General features: G+C 43.9%; 1 protein-coding gene across 2 annotated transcripts in view; it reads right to left on the reverse strand.

The window, feature by feature from the left end:
• The window catches only part of ECE1 (endothelin converting enzyme 1), a 126518-nt gene that overhangs the window by 65473 nt on the left and 35612 nt on the right, over positions 1-25433 (reverse strand). For both annotated transcript variants that reach the window (XM_029579304.1, XM_029579305.1), the window contains exons 3-4: positions 6460-6598; positions 4834-5043 (exon numbers count right to left, since the gene is read on the reverse strand). In XM_029579304.1, the coding sequence (XP_029435164.1) occupies positions 4834-5043; positions 6460-6598 (349 nt within the window). The remainder of the gene's footprint in view (positions 1-4833; positions 5044-6459; positions 6599-25433) is intronic.

The raw sequence follows: 25433 nt of genomic DNA on the forward strand, positions 1-25433 counted from the left end.
GTCAGTTCTGTGGGTGCTTACATACTAATATCAGATCTCAATCCTGTGCCATCTCACCAGTCCCACGACTGCTAAGAGATTGAAGAGATGCCATTGAGACTGATCTAAGACAGTGGGTACTCAAACATTTATGGAGCTAATGTCTTTAAATAAATATTTGATACACATTCCATTTCTTCAAAAGCAAGAAATCCCAAAGATTGTTAGCTCTAGTTCTTGTAGCTGGCACAAATTGGCAAGTCATCTAGGAGGCAACAAAACTAAAGAAATACCAAGCTTCAGATCCTTGCTCAATCCAACCATTCTAGATGTACAATGCCTTGCAGTCTTTATGATCTTGTACTCGCACACATTCGGCTGCCTAAGAAGTACAAAATGCATCAGAGTAAGCACGTTATCATAGATTAATGAAACAAGCCCAATAGGGAGAGAGAGAGAGAGAGAGAGATACCAAAAGAGGTCAATCCACTATGGGAACCCTCAAAACCATTTCCACCCTATGTATCAATCATTCCCATTTGTACGTGCAACTTGTGAAAATCTCTCATATCCACACATCCTTCTGCAGGCACCCGGTATAAGCATTTCTTTAAATCTAGTGAAAATACAAGTCCTGATCCAAGTACTTAAGCACATTTAAACCCATCTGGGATTGTATCACATGAGTGTGACAGAACTAATTTTCACTGGACTTTAAAGATGATTCTTTTCAATGTATTGCTTCAGCTTTTAACCTTTTAGGTACTAACATTCCACAAGTGGAACATTTTTTCATATACTTTTAATTACTTGTGAATTTTTTTATACCATATTTGGGTCTAGTTAACTAATATGTAAAAAGGGGCATCAGGAAATAATTCTTTCAATGAGCAGGATATAAAAGGTTGATAAGCAACTATTTCTCACAAGTTGCAGTTACAATTGAAAAATAGGACAGATGACTGATACAAGATAGAAAAAACTGGATGTAGTGGGTATTTAGTAGTATGTTTGCAGAGGCTTTTTTCTGCTACAGTGGACTCACTAATCTGTAAAAACACTGCACTTCCTTGGTGAAAGTGTTGAGAAATATTCCAAAAAGTAGTTACTCAAAGAATTAAAAAAAACAAACAAAAAAAAAACAAACCCACACACTATTGCATAAATATTCACACCTTATTCCTAGATAACCCAAATTTGCTCTGGTTAGAAAGACTGCTTTAAGGTACAGTACCTGAGCTGATTTAAATACTACTGAATGAAGTATCAGACTAGCATATTTTGACCAAATTCACTTCATATGACAGGGAGCTGCTCAAAGCTCCAGGATAATTCAAAGACAAAAGAAGATTCCAATGTGTCTGAATATCCCCTTTTGACAAGATTAGGTCCATCAGTATAAAGTAGAAACAGTTTGGCACCATCAAGACACTGTTGCAATCAGGCAGTCTCTCCAAAGTCAGTAGCCGTGGATTAAGGACACTGCAGAAAGTCAGAGGCCTAAAATGACTTTAAAACTTCACAGATCTGCTCAGACTGGGGGAAACATGGAGACTTCCACAATTTCAAGATTATGCCACAAACATGGCCTGTATGGGAGGGTGGCAAGAAGGAAGCCACTGCTTAAGAAAAACCATATGGATGCATCACACAGCATTTCCAAACCAACAGTCAGGGGACACTGCATGCATATAGCAGAAAATGTTGCAGTCTGATGAGGCCAAAGTGAATCTTTTTGGTCTCCATGCCCAATGATTTGCTGTGTGTTACACATCACCCTGCTAACACCATTTCTATAGTAAAGAATGGCAGTGGCAGCATTATACTGTGGTGATGCTTCACAGCAGAGACAGGAAGGCTTGTGAAGATAAAGGAAAAAAAAAAAAAAAAAAAAAAGGTGGTTTGTGCAGAGAACAGGTAGATTTAGAGCCTGTTCTATCTGGGCAGGTAATCAAATAAAGTAACAAATATAAAATTTGCTGCCCCAAACAATATTGCTATCGGAGGAAAACTTGTTTGTCTGCCATAGACCTGGGGAGAAGATTCACGTTTTAGCAGGATAATCTTAATCAATGCAAAAGTAACCATGGAGAGTCTAAGCAAGAAGTGAATGTCTGAGAGAACCAGTCAAGCCCCAAACCCAATCGAAATTCTGTGCAAGATCTGAAGACTGCAGTCCACAAATAATCCCAAGCCAACTTGAAAGCTTGAGGTCTTCTTCCAAGAAGAGGCAAAGATTGCACCATCCTACACAGAAAAAAGTTGGTTGACATTAATCCTAAACGCATGGCTGTTATTGCTACAAAAAGGGGGCTTCCACAAAGTATTGAGTCAAGAGGTATGACATAAAAATATTTAAAAGTTAAGTCTTGATTGCATATTTGCTTTCCATCATGCAAGAACACAGTATGTTAGGTAGATCAGTGAAAAACAACTATTTAATGCACTTTGATTTGTATTTGGTGGAACTTAGATAACCAGGATTACAGCACTAAGATCGCAAAAAACAAAAAACCGAAGCTTATGTTAGCAAATTGCTCATTAGTCTGTGGCAAAAATTATTTGTACCCAGCGTGCAGGCCTTTACAGAGATGTGGTTCATTTGTCTTAGACTGGTAAAAACAACTCAGCAATACAAGAGCTATGAAGGACGGATTTTCAGGTACACCAGAGTAACAAAGGAACTGACAGCAAATAAAGACCAGAAATGGTAAGGAACTGTAGTGAATCTAGAAGGGGTGTGGCCTTTGCTCGTGAGTTCAGAGACCTGGTACACAGGAAAGGGATGTGTGGAGGTAGGGCAGGAGATCCATCATCAGACTTGTAGAGCCACAAATGATATCCACAGTGTGAAAGGGAAACAGTTTCAATAATGATTTGGTAGACTAAACACTTAAGGCAGGTTAGAAGAGGAAACTGGATCCTGCACAATTCAGGCCTCTCAATGAGCAGTAAGCTACTTTAAAATAAAGCACCACCAACATGAACAGAAAATAAAACAGAAGTTGCTTAAGATGCTGTATAGATTGTGGAAATGGTCCGTTTTGTAGTTTGGTATCTACAGTGCACAGTTATGTACATAAAACCATGGCCCCCATTCTAACACTCTGGGCAGTGTCTCAAGATAGGACGCAGGGTGTTGGGAAACTGAATGGCTCACCCCAGGGAGAGAGTCAGGACAAGGTTGACCATCTAAAATGCACAAGATCAATGGCATTACTGGGTATTCTCGTTTACTGAAGCTCAAGCCAAAGGATTTACTCTATTTTCTTAAAGACAAAGGAAATTTCTTTTTAATTGGCTGATGTTCTGCAGAGATTTCCCTTTCTTTGGAGCAAACAAATAAATCACCCAAACATTGACCTTATCTGAACTACTCAACTAGAACAATGTTTTTTTTTCAACCACATAAATCCAGCATCTAACTAGATAAAATCTGCCTGGAGACGAGTTATTAGCTCCAGTGCTTACATGGCAGCCAGGGAATGCTACAGAAACCAGGCCTGTGCTTTTCGCTCTGATCTGGCTCACATTTCCCTTTATAATGAGCCATGATTCAAGTGCAGTCTAGTACAGTACAGAACACCACTTTGTGAAGTTACTGGATATAATTCAACCACCAGTTAGGAGATTTTACATTCTGACTGTACCCTGCTCATTTCAAATATCATGGCAGCTTTTTCTATGTTGGCAGAGAAATGAGTTTCTACAGAAAGAAAAGTTGTGTGAAATGAATTTAGAGTTCGATGCCCTCTGCCATGTGATGACAACAGGAAGACCATGACAGGTCTTCATACCTGACTACCAGAAGACTATGGTGGTGCCCCAATATAGTCATGGGCTTTGCTGTCCTAGCAATCACTTGCAAAAGGTGCAAGGATCATGTTGGTGCATTACCAACACCCGCCGCAGGGCACGTGCCGCCCTTACAGGCCTTGTGCGTTATAAGGGCTCACACGCAGCAAGCCGCACTCCTCCAAACTTGGAAGGCCTGAAAGGGTGGCACATCCCTGAAGCAGACAGGTCCCACACCAACAGCATCTTTGGAGAACATCTTTCCAAAAGTAAAGAAGTTACAATTAAGAAGTACTTATCAGTTTTGTATCATAAAAAAATATATATTTTCTGATTTTGAAAGTGACTGTTAGGACAGTGAGGCCCATGATTATATTGGGGCACCGACCACAGTAGTAAACCTTCTGATAGCCATGTATGAAGCCCTCTGTCATTGTATGTGGGAGAGAGATCCAAGTCTAAGTTAACTCTCCTAGACTGACTCCTTGCAAACATGCCCTGGAAGAACACAAGGCTATCAGGTGCAATCAGTTTTCTGCCTCAATCTGCTTTCATAAAACAAAAAAAGCCCACCCCTTGTTCTGTTTTCTTTTAACCAAAAACCACATCACCCCCACCCTGCAATTACATGACCAGCAAGCTCTACATTGGAGCAGGCTCCAGGAACATCAGAACATATTTCAGCTGCAAAAAGCTTCGTAGCAAAGCATGCAGGGTTTTACAGAGATGAGGTTCTTTTGTCTTAGCAATACAAGAACTATGAAGGACTGGGTTGTCAGGTACACCAGAGTAACAAAGGAACTGAAAGCAATTCCAGATACTCCACCAAGAACACTTCTCACATGCATTATGCTATATCCATGCAGAGATTTCAAATGCAAGCTGGAAGGAAGAGGGTCTTTCATAGTAAAACAAACTCACAGAAGCCTGGCAAGATCCCCTCTCCAACCTGACCCAGGGATCCCCATGTAGCCCAAGCCTATTAAGAGCCATGGTTGAATCAAAATTTCTCCCTTATGGTCCAATGTCATCCTCAGCATAGAGAGTGGCAATGCTTACCCAGTAGATGCTTCATGATAATCTGGTTGTGCTTCCAGAGGTTGTTGAAGGTGCCCCATCGAGAACGGCCATCTGGTATGGGATTTGCTTTGATCCAACCACCACAAGCATAGCTGAAAAAATCCTGACAGGGGTTTACTGTTCGGTCCAGAGAGCCAAGGATGGAGCTGGTCACAGAGATGCAGGATTCTGACAGACATATCTGAGGCTCTGGAAGAAGATGAGCAGTGTAAGACATCCTCCTAAATACATCTGCCCTTCTATAAAGCTCTTACATTTCAAGTATTATAGGAAAAACAATGTAAGTCATTCTAAACATTACTATAGTGAAGTATTGTCATGGTTGGAATGGATAAGACAAGACATGCCATGGGGTTTGATTAAAGAAGTTGCTAGTGTACAATAAGGAACCTTATGGAGAACAAAGTGAAAATTTACCGATTTTGATAAGCTTAACAACTTGGGAAGTCCAGGGAGTGCTTAAAAGCTCATCCTTATCCCACAGCACCTCCTGCTGTTCTAGTACCAAGACCCACACAGCTCTGTCAATGCACCCCTTGACCTGCAGCATCTTTACCCCAGTCTGGAGGCCCATCTTGGAATCAACCAATTTCTAGGGCAAATGGTTGTATCTAACAAATCCCATGTCACATTATCAAGCTACTGGGTCTTCAGTTCACACTTGGTAAAACAACCATACAGAAAATATACAAATAGCAATTATGCCACCAATAACAAATTAGAAGGGAAAAGGTTGTCTATTGCCTAAAAACTAGTGTACTAGTTTTAACAATTAGAACATGCACACTTGAGAACTTTAGGATCTATGGTCACCCTGAGATTTAGGGTGAATCAGGAAATGGGAGGGTATATGTTGAATGTCCAGGCCAGTAGAAAGTTGTTTACTTCTGTCTCCACTCCCCCTTGGTATGGATGACCCCAGCACCTTTTCTATCCCCAAGCTCTATTCCTCCTCCATGCTTCTCTGACCTCAGTACATATTTCTCCCCTGGCATGAGTATATGACCATAAGACTTGCCATACTGGGTCAGATCAAAGAGTCTATCAAGCCTAGTACCCATTTCAGGTCACAAGTACTTAGCAGGATCCCAGAAGGTCAATAGATTCCATGCTGCTTATCCCAGGGATAAGCAGTGGATATCCCTGCCCCCCCAAGTTCACCTTATTGGTTTATGGACTTTTCTAGGAAAGTGTCCAGACCTTTTAAACCCAGCTACATCAACAGCTTTTACATTGTCTTATAGCACATAGGGATTACAATGAATCTCAGAGCAGACTGCTTCCTACTTCAGGCCCCTCCCAAGCTGCCTGCAAGGAATAAGTGGAGGGAGTGAGCCTGAGGCTTGAGGAAAAGAGCATTCTGTCAAACTGGAGGGGGAAGGGTAAAGCTGGAGCAGACAGCAGAGGAAGGAGCTACTTTTCTCTAATCCAGCCCCTCTTTTCATTCCAAGTAGTCAGGAGCAAACTGGAGGGAAGTGGCCAACATCCAGAAATTTCTCAGGTTTTACGGGAGAGTGAAGTCTCCAAGCTAAAACTGGAGAGCTCTCAGATATTAGAGCATAATTGCTCTTTGTAGTCCCACTGGCCCCTCAAAAAATGACTTACTGTTTCTGTACTGAAGACCTAAAGCCAAAATGCAAGCCAAGAGTCCAACAACCAACACTAGTACCAGTACCAGCAGGCGCTTCTCCACATGGGTTCGTGCAGTCCAGCAGCTATGGTTTTTGGAGCCAAGCAAGTTCACCTAGAGACAGGAAAACAGATTTAGCTGGAGTGAGTCTCAACTGGCCTGATGCAGAAGTAATGGATGAGTGGTACTCTCCAAGCTACATATAAAATCTTCAACATTGCCTAGAGACCAGGGCTTCTCTAACCTGTCCTGGGGACTCCAGCCAGTCTGGTTTTTCAGGATATCCATAATGACTATGCATGAGGCACATCTGCAAAGAGTGGATACCCAGCATATGCCAGCTTCTCATGCATATTCATTGTGGATATTCTGAAAAACCAAACTGCCTATAGAGTCCCCAGGACAAGTTTGGGGCACCCTGGACTAGACTCCAGAACAGAGACTGCTTTTTATTTGTACAGAACTGTAGTACAGAAGTTAAACAAAAAAAAAAGTTATCACTTCTAACAACCTAATCATATGCAGTGTTATACAAAAACATGAGAATCCATTCTCAGAAGAGTTTACAATCCAATCAAGAAACGGGGCAAATGATTCTTTGGGAATTTCATGTATTGTGTGTCAGATGTTTACAATGTATTTTGTTTTTATTTATTTAAAATCTTTTCTATACCGTCGCTAAGTTATATACCATCGCAATGGTTTACATGTAGGCACATATTTAATGTAAGTAAAAGTGTACTATAGTACATTCTAACAGGTGCCGTCAAAGGTTCGGTTACAATATATCATTAGACAAAATAATTTTTAGAGAAGTGGGTCATGACAGAGTGTACTGAAAGTACTTTTACGGGTAAATTTATTATACATAGTGTTATCAATATGCTAGTTGTGATGTGGGGTTCATAGACTACTCTACTGTATTGTCATAAGTACTGTGTGTCAGTTTGGTTATCTTAATTATTTCATGAAAGTTTTCTTTTCTTGTGAACTGCTTTGGTTTAAGTGGCACAAACAATTTAATAAATTAAGATGGTTAAAATCTTAAGGTTGTAAACCAGATAATCTGGTTAAAGTTTACAAACCCATGTTTGAGGCTGCTTTAAGACTGGATTTGAATAAGGCAAGAGGGAGCATGATGCACCATCCCTGGAAGTATATGCCAAATATACAATGCAGCCAGGTGGGAAACATGGAGTTGGAGTTAGCAGTAGAGAAGGAGACAGATAGGAGTGACTTGCCAGATGAGCAGAGTTTCGGGCAGATACAGTAAAGTCTGCAGGAGAGTGGGCGAACAGGCCACTGTGCACGCGATTCACTATGCAAGTTAGGACTGGCGATAAAAACAGGCAAAAGGAGGTGCCAGGGACACTAGCGCATCCCTAGCGCCTCCTTTTGGACCGGAGTGGTGGCTATCAGCGGGTTTGACAGACGCTCAATTTTGTTGGCTTCTGTTCTTGAGCCCGCTGACAGCCATGGGTTCAAAAACTGGACGCTGGCAAAATTGAGTGTCCGGTTTTTGACCCGACTTCAATTTTTATTTTTTTTTTTCACTTTTGGTAATTATCAGGACCTCTGACTTAATATCGCCATGATATTAAGTCGGAGGGTGCACAGAAAAGCAGTTTTTACTGCTTTTCTGTGCACTTTCCTGGTGCCTGGAGAAATTAACGCCTACCTTTGGGTAGGTGCTAATTTCTGAAAGCAAAATGTGTGGCTTGGCTGCACATTTTGTTTTCTGAATTGTGCAGGAATACCTAATAGGGCCATCAACATGCATTTGCATGTTGCGGGTGCTATTAGGTTTGGGGGGGTTGGTCGCGCGTTTCTGGCCCCTTACTGATTAAGAGGTAATGCTAGCATGTCTAACGCGCGTCCAATAGAGGGTTGACGGTGCACTCCGTACTGTATCGGCCTGTTTGAGAGGTAGCGAGGAGCTGCAGAGTGAAGGTTCTTGGAGGGTAAGAATTTGAACTGTATGTGGAAACTATTAGGAAGCCAATATAGTGGCTGGAGAAGAGGTGTTATATGGGAGTAGTGACTTTGGTGAAAGATAAGATGTACAGCTGAATTTTGGATCGCTTGTGGTGGCGAGATGGAAAACTAAGAGACCTTTGAGAAGAGGGTTACGATGGAGCTGATTAGAGTGGATAAGGGTTCTGCTAATGTGTTCAAAAAAGAAAAGATGGATTTTGGTGATGTTAAAGAAATAAATGGCATTTTAGTAGTGTTTTGGATATGAGGGGAGGAAAGATGATCTCTAGGTATGTGTTGAGAGGACTGGAAGAATGACTTTAATATAGAAAAAAAAGGGAGAATAAGGAGGCGGAGTTCTTGGCCATGTTGAATTTAAGGTGGAGGGGGGACATCAGGCAGCAATGCCAGCCAAGCATGTCGAGATTTGTGACTAGATTCTGGATGAAATTTTTGGTGTAGTGACGTAGATCTAGGAATCTGATATTGAAAGCCATGAGAGTAGATTGGAGAACCAAGGAAATTTGTATACAGAGAGACGAGGGCTCAAGACCAAGCTCTGAAGCACACCAATTGATAAAGAGATTGTGGTAGAGAGGTAAGAGCATCAAGACAGGAGAGAGAGCCCCGACATCCAAGGGAAGCCAGTACCGAAGAGTAGATGATATCAGTGTCAGATGCAGCAGCGTCAAGAGGATAAGGACCAAGTAAAGGACTTTGGTTTTAGCCAGAAACAGGTAACTGGAGACTTGGGCAAGGGCTGTTTTGTGGAATGTAGAAGGGAAAAACCAAACTGGAGTGGATAAAAGATGAAGGTTGAAAGTAGAGACAGTGGAGGTGAACAGTTTATGAACTAAAGAGACGAGGGAGATGGGTAAGTAGGATCCAGCAAGATTTTTTCAAGGGGAGGAGTGGTATTATCACAGCATGTTTGAAGGCAGCAGGAACAACTGCAGTGGAAAGTGAAAGACTGAGGATATGACAAATGCAAGGGGGGGGGGGGTCAGAAGATCAAGGAGAGAGTCTGGAAGAGGGCAGTTTCCTCCACTGTGATTTCAGAGTCCAGGGGAAGGCTTGAGGAAGATTGGTTCTCAACCAGGTCACCTACCTAAGACTAATTATGTGGCATGGAGGTAGTGCACCATAGCACGGGCAGAGGGGGGCATCAAGTATGGCAAAGAGATGGAAAGTTAAAAGCTTTTATATTGAACCACCACTTCCAGTTGTCACCAGTACACCTTCCAGCCTACTTTAAAAGAGGGAGACTAGTATGAGGAAATTAGAAAAAAAATAAATTATATATATACATATATAGACACACACACACACACATACCCACCTGTATAGGGAAGGCACTGCTACAGTGGATGTGTGGCAATCAAGAAGGTCTATGGTTTTACAAATGAAATTGTTAAATATAAAAAGTCATCTAGCACAAGGCAAGATTGTGTGGCAGTGTGGAAAGCATCTTGTGACCAGAGCTCAGAAACAGTGTGCTTTACCTGGTATTCAGTAAGTCCGGGGTATTAGATAAAGAGGATTAATGTTTGGTACAGTATAAGTCTCATACCAGACCTGACCACTGATTTTCTCTGGTCTCTCTCCATTAGCACAATTGGATGGGGTGCATGGGATTTTGGAGTTGTATGCTGCTGAGAGGGTGGGTGGTGCGTTTGTCCAATGTGATATGGTTGTGGGCAGGGATGGAGTCAATTAAAAAAAAATGGTGGTACTGCATGTACTAATGTATTACATTTAATCTCTTATTTGAGTTTGTATCTGCACAGTTTTTTCCTAAAGTGTTTCAACTTCTGAGTATTTCATGTAAATAGTTACCACTCAATGGGGCGGATTTTCAGAGCCCTGCTCGCGTAAATCCGCCCAAAACCGGGCGGATTTACGCGAGCAGGGCCCTGCGCGCCGGGAAGCCTATTTTACATAGGCCTCCCGGCGCGCGCAGAGCCCCGGGACTCGCGTAAGTCCCGGGGTTCTCGGAGGGGGGCGTGTCGGGGGCGTGCCCGGTCGTCGCGGCGTTCCGGGGGCGTGTCGGCAGCGTTTTGGGGGCGGGTACGGGGGCGTGGCTACGGCCCGGGGGCGTGGCCGCGCCCTCCGTACCCGCCCCCAGGTCGCGGCCCGGCGCGCAGCAGGCCCGCTGGCGCGCGGGGATTTACGTCTCCCTCCGGGAGGCGTAAATCCCCCGACAAAGGTAAGGGGGGGGTGTAGACAGGGCCGGGTGGGTGGGTTAGGTAGGGGAAGGGAGGGTAAGGTGAGGGGAGGGCAAAGGAAAGTTCCCTCCAAGGCCGCTCCGATTTCGGAGCGGCCTTGGAGGGAACGGGGGGAGGCAGCGCGGCTCGGCGCGCGCAGGCTATACAAAATCGATAGCCTTGCGCGCGCCGATCCAGGATTTTAGTGGATACGCGCAGCTCCGCGCGTATCTACTAAAATCCAGCGTACTTTTGCTTGAGTCTGATGCGCAAGCAAAAGTAGGCTGATCGCGCTTCTTTTAAAATCTACCCCAAAGTATTTTGCCAAAAAAAATTGGTAGAGTTTAAAAAGAAGTCTGCATGAGACAAAACTGTTTTAAAAGTCCTGATAAAAAGGCTGAAGAAAAACCAACATACTGTCAGAATGGCTCAAAAAGGCATTGAAAAAAAAACAAAAAACACCACAAAGGGGGTTGGGGGGACAAGCAGACCCAAATGATGAAAATAGATAAGAGCATAAACACCGGCAAGCTAAGATGTGGAACAGCAGTCAGAGGCCAAGAGACTGTATGGGATCACAATCTACGGGTACTGCCAGCACTGCAAAAAGTTTAAGTCATGGGATGGCTGGAGCAGTCTCCTATTGTACCTTGGGGTGGGGGAGGAACAGGGGTGTAGACCCAGCAGTAAAATCTGCTAGCACCACCCAGTCCAGAGAATAAGCAGAGGAGCCTGAACTGGCACAGTGTGAGAGGGTGTGAGTGGGGCTGATCCAGAGAAAGGGTGGAAGGAGCAGATAGAAAAGAAAAAGATGTAATAACATGAAAAATGGTGAAGAGAAACAGCAAAAATTCAGATGTGAAAATGGAAAAAAAGTTAAATGCACAAGTGCTGCAGAAACTCAGACTGCCAATGTTTTCTAGTTCTTGCTACAGAATCGGCCCTTAATCAGCAGGCCCTATGGCTTTCTGAAGCGGCTATCTCTTTAAATGCTCCAGATAGGACAAAACAACAAGTGTACCCGCGTCACTGCCTGAACCAAAACCCTAACAGGAAGGGTCAAACAATGCGAGGAAAATACTCAGATGCCAGGGGAAGCCTGTTTTATGCTTCATACAGGTCCTAATCTGACTTCGTCACCTGTTCCCAACCGCATAGTAAATTCTCGGAATATTTTACACAACGTCTGGGTGAAAACAGCATCAGGAGACCCACACAGGACACCCCTCCCCCCCCAAAGCATTGGAACAAGCCCCCACCCCACTGCTCTGTCTGCTAAAGAGAGACCAGAGCTAGTGAGGGGCAAAGCGTACGGAAGCCGCCAGCAGAGCCAGAGTGCCAAACACGAGGATGACTCCGCATTGTCCGGGTCCTCATCTCTCCAACGAGGCTGTATTGCTTGGTTTTGGCAACAGCAAACAGAGGAGCAATGAGAGAGCCAGGAGACCTCAGCTGAGGCCCTCTGCCACCCCAGGCAAGTCATTACCTCCACTGCAGTACATGAACTCGTACCTACAAAGTAATTTGTTAGATACTTTATGGGGGCCTTAAACCCAGGGTAACAAAAAAACCCAACTAAGCTCACACAGCAAGAATGGGCCATCTCTATTTCATAATACCCGATAATGCCTACAGCTCACAGCAAGAGTATGAGAAAGGAGTGAGCAGCAAGGCAGATGTACAGCATTTGAGTTTGTATTTAAGGTAAAAAAAAAAATGATTAAGCACAGAAAACCGAGCTGGATTCTGTGAGCAGGAAGGCTTGTCCTGTACCATGCCAGCTTTCCATCCTTACGCTTAATGCTAGAAGATACAGAGTTTGAGCTTTGCCTGATTTCAGGACAGTTTCATGTACAAAGTAGATACTTGTTTCACCCTATATGTATAAAGTAGCAACGTTTACTTCACATTTGATTTGCTCTTTGCTATATGACCTCAAAGCAAGTACAACTGAATTTAAGCCACAAGAACTTCTGGACCTTATGCTCAATAACCCAGTATTAAGCATATAATCACTTATTTTATAGGGCATATCATAATACATCCACTCCAATCAGTAGGTTAAAACCCACTGCCTCCCTCCCTATGACTCTCCCAACATACAAATTCTAAAACCCAAGTACCACACTCATCCAACCAGGTAGATACACAATTCCTACAGAAAAACAGTAGATCAATACATGTGCCCCAAACCTATATACAAAACGTATAACAGCTCTCCCAATATTCTGCCACCCCTATTAAATATGCCACTGAAGATTAAAATAAGCCATCCATAAAATACTATCTAATCCCATATTAAATTCCAATAAACCAGTAATTCATACAACTCTGGCTAATATCCAGACTCATTTAACCCAAGCTCCCTTCCTATCTTCATCAAGGACCAAATTAAAGCCATCTAAATTTGTTAGATGGCTCAACTATCAAATTTCTTACCCAAATACCTCAAAGAGGGGACTATCATAGGATATTTACAGTTAATTCTTAAACAGGAGTAGCAGCTCAACTATCCAACTAGTTGCCCAAGTACCTCCATAAATGGCTGGCACAAGGCAAAATGGGCAAGTCAGTCAAGTGTGCAAGTATTAAGTACCTATTGCACATTCCCAAATGCTTAGCAAGAGCCAAGCCCTTCCAGTAGTAATGGTTTGTAACATAGAAGGGCATGAGAGAGAGTTTCTCTGGGTATGGCAGCAGGTCCATTGACTGGATTGGACTGCACACTTTAGGCAAAACAGAGGAAGATCATGTTCCTTTTGCTACAAGATGCTAGGAAGGGAAAGACAACAGTGTATGGTTCGGAGGGAGGTATCTTCAAAGGATCCTGGGAAACTAAGCTTGCATGTCCTCTAGAGTTTTTGAAGGTGTAAAACTTGTGGACATAGGTGAGCTGGATAGTGTATTTGGATTTTCAGAGGGCATTTGACAAAGTCCCCATGAGAAATTGGGAGGTAATGGGATTAGAGGCAGGGTCCTATTATAACTAGATAAAGGTCAAAAACAGGATAGGACTACATGGTCAGTCTTCCAAATGGACCTCTAATTTAGCATATTCATAAGTGATCTAGAGAAAGGAACAATGAATGAGATGACAATTTGCAGATGACAAATTGTTTTAAGTCATTAAAATGGAAGCAGACTGAAGGACTTTGAGACTAGAAGGCTGGGCTTCTAAATAACAGATAGTGTGGACAATGCAAACCAATGCATGAAGGGAAAAATAATCCCAGTTACAAGAACACAATGCTGGGGGATCTGTGTTGGGTATTGTAGACAATACCTTTAAAATCTTTGACTGTGTGGCAGCAGTCAAAAAGGCAAATGAAATGTTAGGAATTTGGAAAAGAATAAGGGAACGAACAAAAAAAAGTCAATACCTTTGTATAGATCTATTGTGCAACTCAGTTTTGTGAAATTCTGGTCATCCCATCTCAAAAACAAAAAACCTAGACAGAGAAAAGACAAATGAAGAGATGAAAAAGCTCCTTTGGAGAAAGGCTAAACAGATTAGGACTCTTTAGCCTAGAAAAGAGAACTTGAGTGGGCTAGAACAGGTAGATCTGGAATGGTTATTTACCCCGTCTACCATCGCTAGGACCAGGGGACACTCCATGTGACTAGCAACCAGATTTTACTATCTTAGGAAGTATCTTCACTCAGTGCACAAATCAAGCTCTGGAATACATGGCCAAGACAACAGTGATGTTCAAAAGCAGACTGGACGAGTTGCTAAAAAAAAAAAAAAAAAAAAGTCCATGATCAGCTATTAGCCAGGTAGACTTGGCAAAGCCAGCACTGATCCCTGGGAGTGTAATTTATGACCTGTCAGGTACTTGGTGAACCAGATTGGCCACTGTCAGACAAGATGGCTTTGGTCTAACCCAACATGGTATTTTTGTTCTTATGATTAACCCTGATGCCAACTAATCAGTTGTAGTCTCTTGCAGGTCAATTGAACACATGCACATATTCAAGTCCCATAAGTTAGCTGTATTTTAAAGTTTGATAAAGCATCCTGTTTCAGCTTTAAATATCCCATTCAACTGTAGTTAGCACCCATCTTGCAATTGGACATTTGATCTTTAGCACTGAATGTCACATGTACAAGTATCCACCTCTTGGAGGGCTTATATGTGTGCTCCCTGTGCAAAAATAACCCGTCCAATTTCTGAAGGCTTGAGTGACAGGCCAAGAGGAGCCAAGGCAGACATACAGGATAGCATGACAACTGTCAGGGACAGAGCAGTCCCTGTGCTGCTTTAGAAGAGCAAGGTCTCCATAAAGGAGACCATTATCTTGTAGTTATCCTTTTGCACCAAAAGTGCTATCCCCAGAATGGTATAGGACTCCTATTGGTGATGCAATAGATATGTAGATTGAATGGCTGGTGCATCTGAGGATCATTTTGTTACTTGTCTGCCTGATGCAAAGATAAAGTTATAGTATATGTGGTTACCAACATAGGAAGGAGAAGGGAGATTCGAGAAGCAAGAATTTAAGTTTTTAGGTAGGAGACTGCTACCCTGGAAGTTCTGGATTTCAGTCTCAAAGGCTTCTCATTCCATGCAAGGGACTCCAGAACCAGGCCACGTGTGGATGAGATGTAGGGAAGAAAAGCTTTAAATTTATTAGGAATTAGGGAACTTTTTTTTTGATGGGGAAGCAGGAGCCTATTCTATCAGGCCAGGATCCACCTTAACCAGGGTGGAAATTAGCACTGGCACCAACATTCAAAGAGCAGAATGCATGATTTTACAAAGCTATATCACAGGGAAAGCATTCACTCAGCACAGTCAAGAGAGGTATCCAAGGAAATTGTCAAACTAGGAAGTTAAAAACATCCAGATAGAGATGATATGCTAAGGTCTGAGACAGCGCTGGTAGAGTTAAATACAAAGCAGACAACTACAAGTGATTCTAAGTTATCTGTATCAACTGCTATGCAGGTTGTGAATAAAAACCACACTTTGGTATCTATATGCAAGTGCCAGAAGTCTAAAAATAGGATCAGCACATTAGAACGTATGGCACACTATAGCCAGCGTACAAACTGTATTGAAGGGAGACCAAATTGGTGGAGAAGCAGCAATAGGTTACAGTTGGCAGAGTCCAGCAGGACAAGCTGCTTTCTGGAAATCTATGGATACAAGTTTCATGTGGATGGGTAGGAATATGCTACCGCTCACCTGATCAGGATGACAGATTAAAATGCTAAGATTAGATAGGCTAATAAAATGGCAATATGAAGTTTCAATTATTTGTTGAGTAAGTTTCTCTGTGCTGTGGAGAAAGTTCCTAGATGCCTATTAGTGACTGCTTCATGGAGCAGATAGATCTGAAAGCGTCCCGCCTCCTCCTCCACCCTTGTCTGCTCCAAGACTTTAGTTGACTGCAGAACATGGTGCAAAAGGTAAAGGTGGTAAAAACACTCAGCAATGATCATAATGCTAAGATACTCCCTTATGTCAAATTAACTATTGCAATAGTGTCTACTTTAAAGGAGATGGATAATGCAAATTAGGAAAGCTAATTTGTTCCTTTAACAAAATGGGTAAAATCAATAAGGCAAGTGGGATAAGCAAGGTTAAGAACTAAAAGCAGCCTCAAAGTGGGTTTAGACTGGATTTGAGTAAGGCCAGAGAGCATGACACCAACTCAGGAAGTCTGTTCCAAGCACATGGCGCAGCAAGCAGAGTCAGGAGATGACAATGGAGGATAAAGGCAAAAGGCTACAATTAGTGGCATTCATAAGGTGCAGGGTGAGAAGAGGCAAGGTAGGAAGCAGCTGCAAGGTGAAGGTTTTTGCATATGTGTAAGCAGAGCTTGAGCTGTATGCAGAAACAGATAGGGAGCCAATATAGTCACTTAAGAGGGGCTAGGTGGGTGTAGTGATTTTGGTGAAAGCTGCCACAGCTGAATTCTGCATACATTGTGGTGGTTAGAGATGGTTTCTTGGGGGACGCAGGTTGCAATAATTTATATGGGATGTGATGAGTAGATAGGTGTTCTGGTAGTGTGTTCAGAAAGTCCATGTTGTTTATCCCAAAATCTGTGCCTATCTACCCCTTGGGATCTTGCCAGGTAAGTGACTGATTGACCACTGTTGGAAACAGGATACTGGGCTTCATGGATCTTTGATATGACCCAGTAGGGCAACTCCTCTCCAACATATAAAATCAAAAGATGACGAAGGTTATGGGCTAAGGGGACTGGGAGGATGATGTACCCATAGAAAGAACTGAGGGGGAGAAGGAATTCTCTCAGCCAAGTCTAGTTTAAGGTGGTGGGGGGTCATCTAGGCAGAGATCTACAGCTGGATTCTGTAGATCTGGGCGATTCTGAAAGCCATGAGAAGATCAGAGCAGTAAGGAATTAGTATAGAAGGATAAGAGGGTCCAGGACAGAACCCAGAGGGAAGATACAGAGGCACAAAGTATAATAGGAGAGGTAAGAAAAGAACCAAACACAGAATAAGTCCTGAAATCCAAGTGGGGACAGCATCAAGGAGATGGTGGAGATAATTGTCAAAAAGCAGTAAACAGGTCAAGGAGCATAAAGATCGCATATAGGTCTTTTGGCTTCAGCCATAAACTGGTCATTGGAGAGACTTTGGCAAAGGCTCTGATCATATCCTCACCTGAAAAATCCTCCTGGGATATAATATCCACTACAGCCAGTGGAGGGGGTAGGTGGCACATGGAATATTTAGCACGTGCATTTTGCCCCGGTGGCTAAGTAGGTAAGGTGTTAAAGAACACTTCAAAAATAAAAAAATTATTCCATGAGTACAGTCTAGTTCCAACAGTGGATTCCTTCAGATTGTTGGGCAAACAACTTGCTAGGAATAGAGATGAAGAAAATCTCTATATAAGGAACAGAGTGAAGGAGCCAAGCCTGCAAGGGACATTCATGGCAAACCCAGCTCGGCCACTGATCCTGTGCCACAAATGCGCGTCAGACAAGTCTTTGGCTCCCAGAAGTCTCCTGAAGCACCCAGCCAACCTCTGCAGTGCAGGAGGGATCTATCTTACAGCTGTTCCCAGATCTATGCTAGCAATCACCTGCCTCCCAAAAGTTACATCACTAGCCTGAGCAGCATTTAGTGACCATCTGGTTTACTTCCTTATGCCACATGGAAGGGTATTTTTAGGGATGCAGCTATGGGCAAGGGTGAAAGATATACATACAGTAAGCTTGGATGTCACTATTTAGAAGTTAGAAGAATCAATTCTGTTGCCTTTCATTGTCTGCAGTATGCTAGTTGCACTCTTGCCTGGAAGCTACAGCTTTACCAAGTGTTAGCAAGCAGTCCCCGTGTTCCTGGACACACAGACCTGTCCTTTTAGAACAGCTGATGCGAAGGGGCATGGAGGAGCCGCAGTCTCCATGCATCCATGGCTTCTGGCTCTGCCAGAAGTTGCAGTTTAAGTGGAGCATCAGGGCTGTTTACAGATGTTTATAACTAGGAGATTAAGGCTGCTGGAAGCAAGCCAGTGAAGAGTACTTAAGGCTTCAAACAGGATTGCGTTGGCACTGAAGTTAGTCAGTGTGTCCCTCAAATACAGCTGGGACGGAGACATGGGGTGGCAAGAATGGCCATGCTGGCTGAGCCACAGCAACAAACAAAGAAAGCTTACAGCAGGGCAGCTGGGAGATCCAGCACTATTATATTCTGCTTTCCAGCCACTTCAGAGAGGGGATTACATTCAGGTACTACTATGGGCATGTCCCTGTCCCAGAGGGCTCACAATTTAAGTTTGTAACTGAGGCAACAGAAGGGGGGGGGGGGGGGGAGGAAGTGATTTGCCCATCACAAGAGCAGTAGTGAGATTTGAATCTCTGCCTCTGTTTGCAGCCCACTGTTCTAAGCATTAGGTTACTCCTCCAAGGCAAATCCAAGATTTTAAGATGTTTTCTACCTTGAGAGGAGGAAGGAAGAGGATGTACAAGTTCTTTGCAACCAACCAGTGCACAGCCATTTTTTCAAGACGCATGAGTCCGGGAGCTTGCTATTTGCACTTGGTGTATATTCTGAAGACTACTTGCATTGCTAAAGCAGCACAAATGTACCAAGAGGCGTACACTACCTAGACATGGTACAGATCTATTCAAGAGTGCATCAGCTTCTCAGTGACATGCAAGCAAACACTGGCTGCCAAGGTCTGCTGCTGGCCTCGGGGCTCTTCGTTGACCTTCGTTACCCTGCCACTGGCTTGCTTCCTCCAGCCTCATGGAAAAAAAAAAAAAAAAGGAAAAGGGAGTCCAGTTTCACCGCCTACTGCATTAAGAGAAGCCGGACACAGCAGGGACCACATGAGCTGATTTAAAGTAAACATGAACTGCAGCAGATGCACAAAACAAGGGCCTGATGTAAAAAGATATGAAGTTTGTACCGAACTTCACACATCTGCATGTAAGTGAATGCCTAATACACAGGGCCTGGGCTGCCCACCTCTTTTTTTTTTTTTAAACACTTAGGAAAAAACAGTAAAAACTATCAGGACTAGTGAAACATTATTCAGCACTCTAGGTGAACTTTACAACCACGTGCCCTGTCCTCCCACACTGTGTTATTCATTATACATAAGCACATTCTAAGGCAGGGGTCGGGAACCCATGGCTCGCGAGCCAGATATGGCTCTTTTGAGGGCTGCATCTGGCTCGCAGACAGTCGCCACACTTTCCCGCTGACCCAGCTGCTCCCCGGTCCTCCTCCGCCTGGGCTTAAAATGCTGTCAGCCCGGGCGGAACGCGGCAGGACAGCTGGAGTCAGCGGCACCGGCGTACTCTCTTCTTCCCCCCCCCCCCCCCGGAAGAGGAAGTGGAGAGTATCGGCTGCCTGCGCGGCAAGAAGAGGCCACGCTAGTGTGCTCGGCATCGGCCCGAAGAAAAGAAGACTGCAGCGCGGCTCGGAGGAAAATGAAGAGCTTCAACCGCGGCCGATGGGACTCCGCCTCCGCTGAAAATGAAGAGGTTAGCGTTGGGAGGAGGCTGCTGCTGCCGCCGCGAGTTCCCGGGGTGGGGGAGAGAGAGAGTGAATGAGCGAGTTCGCTCATTCACTCTCTCTCTCCCCCACCCCGGGAACTCGCGGCGGCAGCAGCAGCCTCCTCCCAACGCTAACCTCTTCATTTTCAGCGGAGGCGGAGTCCCATCGGCCGCGGTTGAAGCTCTCATTTTCCTCCGAGCCGCGCTGCAGTCTTCTTTTCTTCGGGCCGATGCCGAGCGCACTAGCGTGGCCTCTTCTTGCCGCGCAGGCAGCCGATACTCTCCACTTCCTCTTCCGGGCCGCGGGGGGCGGCCCTGTGTGTGTGTGTGTGTGTGTGAGAGATGCATGTATGTGAATGATTGAGAGCCTGTACATGTGAAAGAGAGTATGTCAGAGAGAGCATGAATGTAAGTTTACCATTGGGAACCTGTATGTGTAAGTTTGTGATTGAAAACCTGTTTGTGTGAAAGAGTATGTGTGTATGATTGAGATCCTTTGTGTGTGAGAGAAATCATGTGTATGTATGATTAAGAGCCTGTGTGTATAAGTAAGAGAGAGATCATGTGTGTCTTTGTGTGATTGAGAGCTGGTTTAGGTGAGGGAGCATGTGAGTATGTTATTGAGAGCCCGTGTTTAAATGAGAGAGAGAGAGAGAGACCATGTGTGTCTGTGTGATTGAGAGCTGATTTAGGTGAGAGAGCATGTGAGTATGTGATTGAGAGCCTGTGTGTAAATGAGAGAAAGAGAGGACATGTTTGTAAGCATGTGAATGAGAGTCTGTGTGTGAGAGAAAAAGACAGCATGTATTTATGTGATTGAAAGCCTGTGTGTGTAAGCATGAAAAGATAGACAGCATGTGTGTAAATGTGTAATTAAGAGCCTATATAAGTGAGAGAGAAAAAACGTGTATATGAGTACTGAGAGCATGTGTGTATAGGTGTGTAATTGAGAGCCAGTGTGAGAGAGAGCGCTGGTATGTGACAGAGAGGAGAAAGTTCCAAGCAAACTACCCCACCTCCTGCTAATTCAGAACAATCTCAGGACACCTGGATATCAAATGTTCCCAGGTATGCAGAGCAAAAAAATTTTTGTATCCTTATTATTTTTCATTACTGGGTCTGTGTCTGCTATTTTGAAATTTTTTGTTGGTATCTGGAAATGTTTTATATGCGTTTTTAATTATTGGATATTCCACTCATCAGCTGTTTTGAAATATGTTCTTTTTGTTAGTACAGTTTTACTGCTGATGATTTTATATTTCTTGATTTGTTTTATAAGGATGGGTGATGTTTCTTTTTTCCTTTGTTACACTGCATACAGAGACTCTGGCTTGTTGCAGTTTCCAATTCAGTTTTTTCTGCATGCTTCTAGTTATGCGTTTTGGTCTCTTTATTCTATGTTAGGTGAGGGACAGCACGTGATTCAGGTGAGGTTTTCTGCTGGTGTGTTGTTTCTGTGTAGGACTCTATAGCAGCCTGACTTGGTCCGTTTTCCTAATAGGAGATGTATTGATGTCTTAAGGCCTGGTGTAATATTTTCAGAGACTTATTGTACTTTAAAAGTGTGATCTTACATAAAATGCACACATTTACTTGTATTTAGTTTTAAACATATTGTATGGCTCTCATGGAATTACATTTTAAAATATGTGGCGTTTATGGCTCTCAGCCAAAAAGGTTCCTGACCCCTGTTCTAAGGTAAAAATATCCCACATTATTTTCATGGACTACCCATGCTGCCGACCAGAATACACACCTTGAAATCCATATGACGACATTAAGCCTATTGTAATGTTCGTTGTTCATGGCTTTCTGAGGACAAAGCCCACACCCAGTTACAATATTGTACACCTCCCATATCAAAACCACACTAACTGCCAGCACTCAAGTTACAGTCCTGCCTAGGAAAAGGCATTGCACCAGGCCCTAACCTACCAACACAGCAGAACAAGCCAGGCTGCTACACAGAGTACCTCACCTCAGACTGATCTTCAGATACAGAATGGGGGACGGGGGAGCTAGATCATAAAATATAAAAAACGAACATGAGAAACTAACCTGGAAACTGCAACAAGCCAGACTCTGGGGCCCATGCAGTTATGTGCACTGAAAGCAGGCGCTGACTAGCACCTGCATGACACCCACAAGGGGGGGAGGGGCGTGCTAGGAAGGAGGCGCTAGGGTTGCTTGCATGACCTTAGCGCCTCCTTCCTAATGCGAGGCGCCGTGGCTGCCGGTTATGAAGATAGATGCTGGTAAACTCTGCCTTGGTTTTCATAACCTGCTTGTCTGCCAGTAATAAAAAAAAAAACTGGCTGCCAACTCCTTCCTTGAGGCTGTGGAAGCAAAAGCTGCTTCTGCTCTGCCTCCTGCTCCATTTTAAAGCTGTACAGGAGAACATAAATGCCACACTGGGTCAGACCAGGGGTCCATCAAGCCCTGTATCCCGTTTCCAATAGTGGCCAATCAAGTCACAAGTACCCAAACATTAGATAGCTCACAAGCTACTATTGCTTAGTAAATACCATAATAGTTTATGGATTTCTGTTCTAAGAACTTATCCAAACCTTTTTTTTTTTTTTAAACTGCTGTATCTACATCCTCTGGCAATAAATTCCAGAGATTAATTATGCACTGAGTGAAAACAGAATTTTGATTTGTTTTAAATGAGCTACTTGCTAACTTCATGGAGTGCCCCTGGTCCTATTATCTGAGAGAGTAAATAACTGATTTGCATTAACTTGTTCAAGCCCTTCTATGATTTTGTAGACCTCTATCATATCCCCCCCCTCAGTCATCTTCTCCAAACCAAAGGCAAATGAGCAGTTTTTGGAGACTCCCTATCCACCCTGCACTTGGAAGCAATTCCTGTGAAAAGACAGAGGGAAATGAAATAGCAGAATGAGGGGGAGGAATACATGCAGCAGGGCTGGCCCAAGTCTAGGACCTCTTACAGCCTTCGCTGGGATCTGCACCCTGTTTTAAGGCTGGCTTATCCATGGTTTCTCTGCTCCCACCATATGGATAGGCTCAAGGTTTTGTACCACACACAGTCAACATAAGAGCAACAAGAAATGAAGCCAAAGCAGGAGAAACAGGGCTGGCACTTCCATTAGGCAAAACTAGAGCACCAAGGCCCTACCAGCACAAGGCCCAGAGGGCCAAAAATGGGAGCAGAGAGGTGCATGATTAAAAGGTTTGCCTAGGACACAAAATACTCCTGCAGCAGTCCTGAGAAGTGGAGGACAGCAGAAAGTGGTTCAAAAATAAATGAGTTATTTGGATCTCTTGCTTGAGATATAGATGTGGAACCAAGAACTAGAACGTCAATTAACTCAGACACACAAGCCAGCAATATGCTGTAGAAAACTTATCAGGCCATTGCATGCTCTACAATACCCTGCTCTCATTTGTGCCAAGTCACCCAGTTTTGCAATCAGTGAACACCGGTGCTGGTGGAACACCTTGTACTCCTGTTTCTTGGTAACAGAATCCTGGGGGGGGGGGGGGGGGGGGGGGGGTGGAAATGTTTTGGCATTTATTTACTTCTTACCCTGCCCATGTCCTTATTGGGAAAGGCTAGGCTTTGACAAACAGAAAGACCCAGGCCAGTCAGCTCATACCCATTATGGGACACTATAGTCTCTGGCACAACCCACAATGGCAACCATTCTCAGGCCTGACAGTGCTATTCTGAAGTCACTATGCTGCTGGTCTCATGGCCAACTGGTGCCATTTTTAAAGGACATCAGAGGAGAAGGTGGCAAGTGGGCAACCCCTCTTACTAACCAGGACCCCCAACAGAAGGGGTAAGTGGAGGCTGGGGGGGGGGGGGGGTTCCTGGCCTGAGGAGCCCCTTTCAGGTTTTTGCCTCTGGGATTTTTCTGGTAGTCGTCTTACGCACTTGATTATTTGTATACTCCAGTTAAAGAAGTTGCTGTTCTAGAAAATCTACTCCCTGAAATTCAAGATTAATGGCTCAGTCTAGGTACCCAGTACGAAAAGTGTCCGTTATCTTCTGCCTGTCTATGAAGGACAAAACGTGACAGATACTTGTAGCTCACTTGTGATATTATAAGGGATAACCTACAAGTTATAGGTTAGATCAATGTTCTGTTTTATATGATCCCAAAGCTATTTACATCAGATAAAGATACAAGCAAGCCTTCTGAAGTGATTGCACAGTAAACCCTTGGTCTGTACGAGTTTTACTACCCAAAGCACCTAAAATTTAAGCACAAGATTTGGGAAAGGGTTACTCCAGGAGATTGGAGGGTATGTGGGAACAGATTAAAGTCTCAAGAACCTTTGGTTTTGGCCCATTTAAGTGATGACAGATTAATTTGGATGGAACTTAACCCTTTCCAGGTCAATATACTGTATCTGGGTGCGGATGCAGCGGGCTGGCAGGGCTGTGGAGCAAGAGGCACCAAGCTACTTATTTGGCAGGCTTGCACTATTATTGTGGATGAAGAGTTCAACAGATCACAAGGAGATACGCTGGGAATTGGAAGGGGACCCCAGAGTTGCTATTAAAATGCTCCCACAGATGACAAAATGGCCAAGGCTTTTTCTCTCGTGGCAGATGAGGTGCAAGATTGCAGCTGCTTGGAGAGAGGTGGCCAACTGGGTGCATAGGCCGTATTGGAAACGTGTGCCGTACTAAACACCAGTAACTGCTTTAAAGCATGACAGGGACTCTGCTGCATGGTGTTACCCAGGTCTAGCCATCTTGTGGACACTCACTTGAGGGTGGGTTGCCATTCTCTTGCTTTCTGTATGTGGCGGTGGCAATAAGTCTGAGGAAGTAGAAATCTTGTTATGAATACCCTTGTAATAAGAGGAATAGGGAAACGAGGGGAGATGATACAATGGGTCCATGTTTATCTCTCTATTGTGCGAATGGCTTGTACGTTCATGTTTGAAAGAAAGAGGTGGTTTGTTGGTTGTCTTCTGCAATATAGATCAATATAAAAAAGCCTCTACATAGCCTCTCACCGGGGGATAAGTCATCCCAAATAAATCCACAAAACCATCTAGATACCCAGACTACAACATACTGAATAAGCAAAACCCTAGCAAGCTTAATCTCTGCCCTTCAGAGGAAACCTGCCTATCACACATTGATAACAGTCCCCACTCCCCCAAGATCATCCCCGAAGGGGTAACCCACCCTTAGCAGCAGACTTCTGTTTAAAGTCTCTTGCAGACGACATCTTGAAGGTAATGAGCAATCAGCAAGACCAGGGTCTGGAAAGGCAGCAGACAGGGCAGGTGCAGGGAGTTAACAGCAATAAACTACACTTTACTTGTGATGTATCCCTAATAAATGTTTAAATTGGAGAGACACCCAGGAATTTGAGTACATCTACTAGAACAAAAACAAAACCACACCACACACACAAGCAAGCTTGCGATTCCAAAGCCCCAGCTATTATCCTACAGCAACATCTCGTGAGATTCAGGGCACAGGTATACTGGATACCAGAGGCAGGCGCAGTGTGAAGCCCCTGGATTGCTAGGAATGAGTGTGCCAGAGCCACAGCTGAAGCTGGTAGCCCACAGAAGCAGGAGAAAGCTGCCAGAAATGAAGTTTCAAATTGTTTTCTGGGCCAGCAAGGGCTGGGAACACTGGAGGCAGTGCCCACAGCAAATGCAAGATAACATTTTCCATAAAAAAAAAACTCAAGGTCAAAGGAACCAGAATAGGAAACTGGAGGAATGTGAGGGGGTGGGGAGGCAGGCAGGCTTATGGAAAGGGGGGGGGGGGGGAGGGGGAAGAG

The sequence above is a fragment of the Rhinatrema bivittatum genome, chromosome 15, assembly GCF_901001135.1.
Source record: "Rhinatrema bivittatum chromosome 15, aRhiBiv1.1, whole genome shotgun sequence".
Classification (NCBI taxonomy): domain Eukaryota; kingdom Metazoa; phylum Chordata; class Amphibia; order Gymnophiona; family Rhinatrematidae; genus Rhinatrema; species Rhinatrema bivittatum.